This window comes from Penaeus monodon, chromosome 3 (assembly GCF_015228065.2).
Source record: "Penaeus monodon isolate SGIC_2016 chromosome 3, NSTDA_Pmon_1, whole genome shotgun sequence".
NCBI classification, from domain to species: Eukaryota; Metazoa; Arthropoda; class Malacostraca; order Decapoda; family Penaeidae; genus Penaeus; species Penaeus monodon.
In genome coordinates this window covers 14,004,359-14,006,858 of record NC_051388.1, presented here as the reverse complement: position 1 = coordinate 14,006,858, position 2,500 = coordinate 14,004,359, and the positions used below count along the sequence as shown (strand labels likewise).

At 31.3% G+C, this 2,500-nt stretch overlaps 1 protein-coding gene across 1 annotated transcript in view; it reads right to left on the bottom strand.

Annotated features, from left to right (window-relative positions):
• LOC119585283 (titin-like) overlaps nt 1–2,500 on the bottom strand; it is a 227,341-nt gene that overhangs the window by 80,444 nt on the left and 144,397 nt on the right. The window contains exons 69-70 of the mRNA XM_037933959.1: nt 1,544–1,704; nt 125–205 (exon numbers count right to left, since the gene is read on the bottom strand). Of these exons, the coding sequence (XP_037789887.1) occupies nt 125–205; nt 1,544–1,704 (242 nt within the window). The remainder of the gene's footprint in view (nt 1–124; nt 206–1,543; nt 1,705–2,500) is intronic.

Here is a 2,500-nt window from a genome sequence, read left to right as displayed (position 1 = left end):
TGGCAATCCAGGCAGCAGGCTGTGGGTTAAGAGCAATAAACAAAAACAGATTACAGAACTAGCAAGGCAACACTTTGGCTAGTGACTATGGTGCCACCAGCAGAAGTGAATAGCCAAAACCAACCTGGTGGCCTTCGTTCGGGGTATGGCCACAAGTATAGTCGCCAGAAACGCAGCTGTAGTAGTTTCCAGACCCATGACGTGGCTGCCGGAGCGAACAGTCCCGGGGTTAATACACCAAGCAAGACCAGAAGCAAGCACTAGTGTTGGTGGGTTCAGGTAAACTCTCAACACTAACATGCACCTCACACTAACACAACTACTTTCTCCTCAAACCTCCTTCACTTTTGCTCAAACAGAGCTGAAAATACTTTTATGAAATAAAATATTTTTAAACAAAATTAAATTCATATGAAGCAAATAAAATATATAAAGAAGGAGCTTTGTTTAGTACAGACAGTAATCAGATACTCAACTCTACAAACAGTTTTATCATCAATTCTAGATCTAGAAAACATGTAAATTCACATGAAAAGATTTTTTTTTTTGAAAAAAAAAAAAACTTTTTTTTAGATGAAATGAAAGTTTTTATTCCTTTAAAAGAACCGCAAATGAAGACTGTAAAGCTCTTTCAGACAAACATCCATAGATTATTTTAAAAACCTATGGATGTTTTTCACTTCCTCTCAGTTACATACTCCTGACATTCCTCTCCATTATTAATATACTTGCATCCCTCCTTTCTTCATTCTCTTCCATGGTTAAAACACTCTATGCAAGCCTTCATCTTACCTGTGTCCTTGAGAAGACCAACTGGAGATGGTATTTAACTGAATTTTTTATGCTATTTTTTTTCCTTTTTTACAGGAAAGCATTGATTTCATTTAAGGGTTTCATCTGTATCCATATCTGATTCTTTATCCAAACCTTTCTTACTTCTCTTTATAATTAGCTTTCAATATTTAATGCTGATTTCATTATCACTACTGAGATCTGAAGCATAAAAGTTCAGCACATTTCTCCCATGGAAAAAAAAGAAAAAACACAACAAAACTGAAGATATGAGCCTTCTTCCATAACCTGCACTGTTATGTTGCTCTCATGCACTTAAGGGAAGTTATTAGTCAACAGACATAAAAGAGTTAATTGCCAACAAGACAAGTTATAATGATGTTCTTTTAGCCTCTCTTGTTTTCTCTCTCTCAATAAAACTGACAGCTCCAAAGCTTACTTTCTTCATAGCTACAGTCCTATATATATCTTGCCTTACTTTCCATTTTCAAAAGAGACTAACATGGAGACATAAAAAAGTAATATCATTATCATTAATAATAATAACATTAAACAAACATATCAGTTAACCAAACCAAAATAAAACTCTAATCTTAAAGAAAAAAGAAAAAAGTTAAAAAGCACTCGCTCCTAATAATCCTAAATCAAATGCCATTCTCCTTGTAAATATTAGTTTTTTTTCTCTTCCAGCATTACAAGAAAACACAGGAACATTACCACTGCCACAGATGCCACTATCACCAGCACTTACCATGCTCCTTGAGGCAGGGGAGTTGACGAAGTGTTGTTGTGAGCCATGGCCATTCTGGTGGGGGAAAGTCTGGAAGTTGTTGCCAGCTTGTTGGGGGTCCATTTCCTCACGGAAGCCCAGAAGGTGGAAGGTAGCATAAGGGCAGATCTCGTCATCACCACCTGAGTGCCATGACAGGTAAATGTTATAGTATACTAAACAGAGGCCTGGCATTTTCTGAGACATATGAAGTGTCATGACAATATATGTATGTTTATTATATGTGCATATATTTCTTTTTCACTACCCTCATATGAGGTGCTAAACCTTTGGAAGTCATTCTTTGAAAACCTGAGAGCACTTTAATAAATACCACATTATATGAAAAACCTTATTACCTAGATCTGATAATGACAATCAAAATAATGATTCTATGAATTATGAAGTCAATATGATGGTGATGAAAAAAGTGATAACCAAAGAAATTGAAAATAACAGAAAAGTAAATTCATGAATATACCAGCAAAAAATATTGTATATTTATGAAAAATATAATCAAATATTACTTTTACTGTCATTTGAATATGAAGATAATGATAACAGTAATGTTCTATCAACACTAATAGCAATAATAACAACAACAACAACAACAACAACAACAATGATAATAATAATAATAATAATAATAATAATAATAATAATAATAACAATAATATTAATAATAATAATAATAATAATAATAATAATAATAATAATAATAATAATGATAATAACAATGACAATGACATGATAATAATGATAACAATAACAATAACAACAACAACAACAATAATAATAATCATAACAATAATAAATAAAAATAGTCATAATAATAGTCATACTAATAGTCATAATAATAGTCATAATAATAATATATAATAATAATAATAATAATAATAATATATAATAATAATAATAATAATAATAATAATAATAATA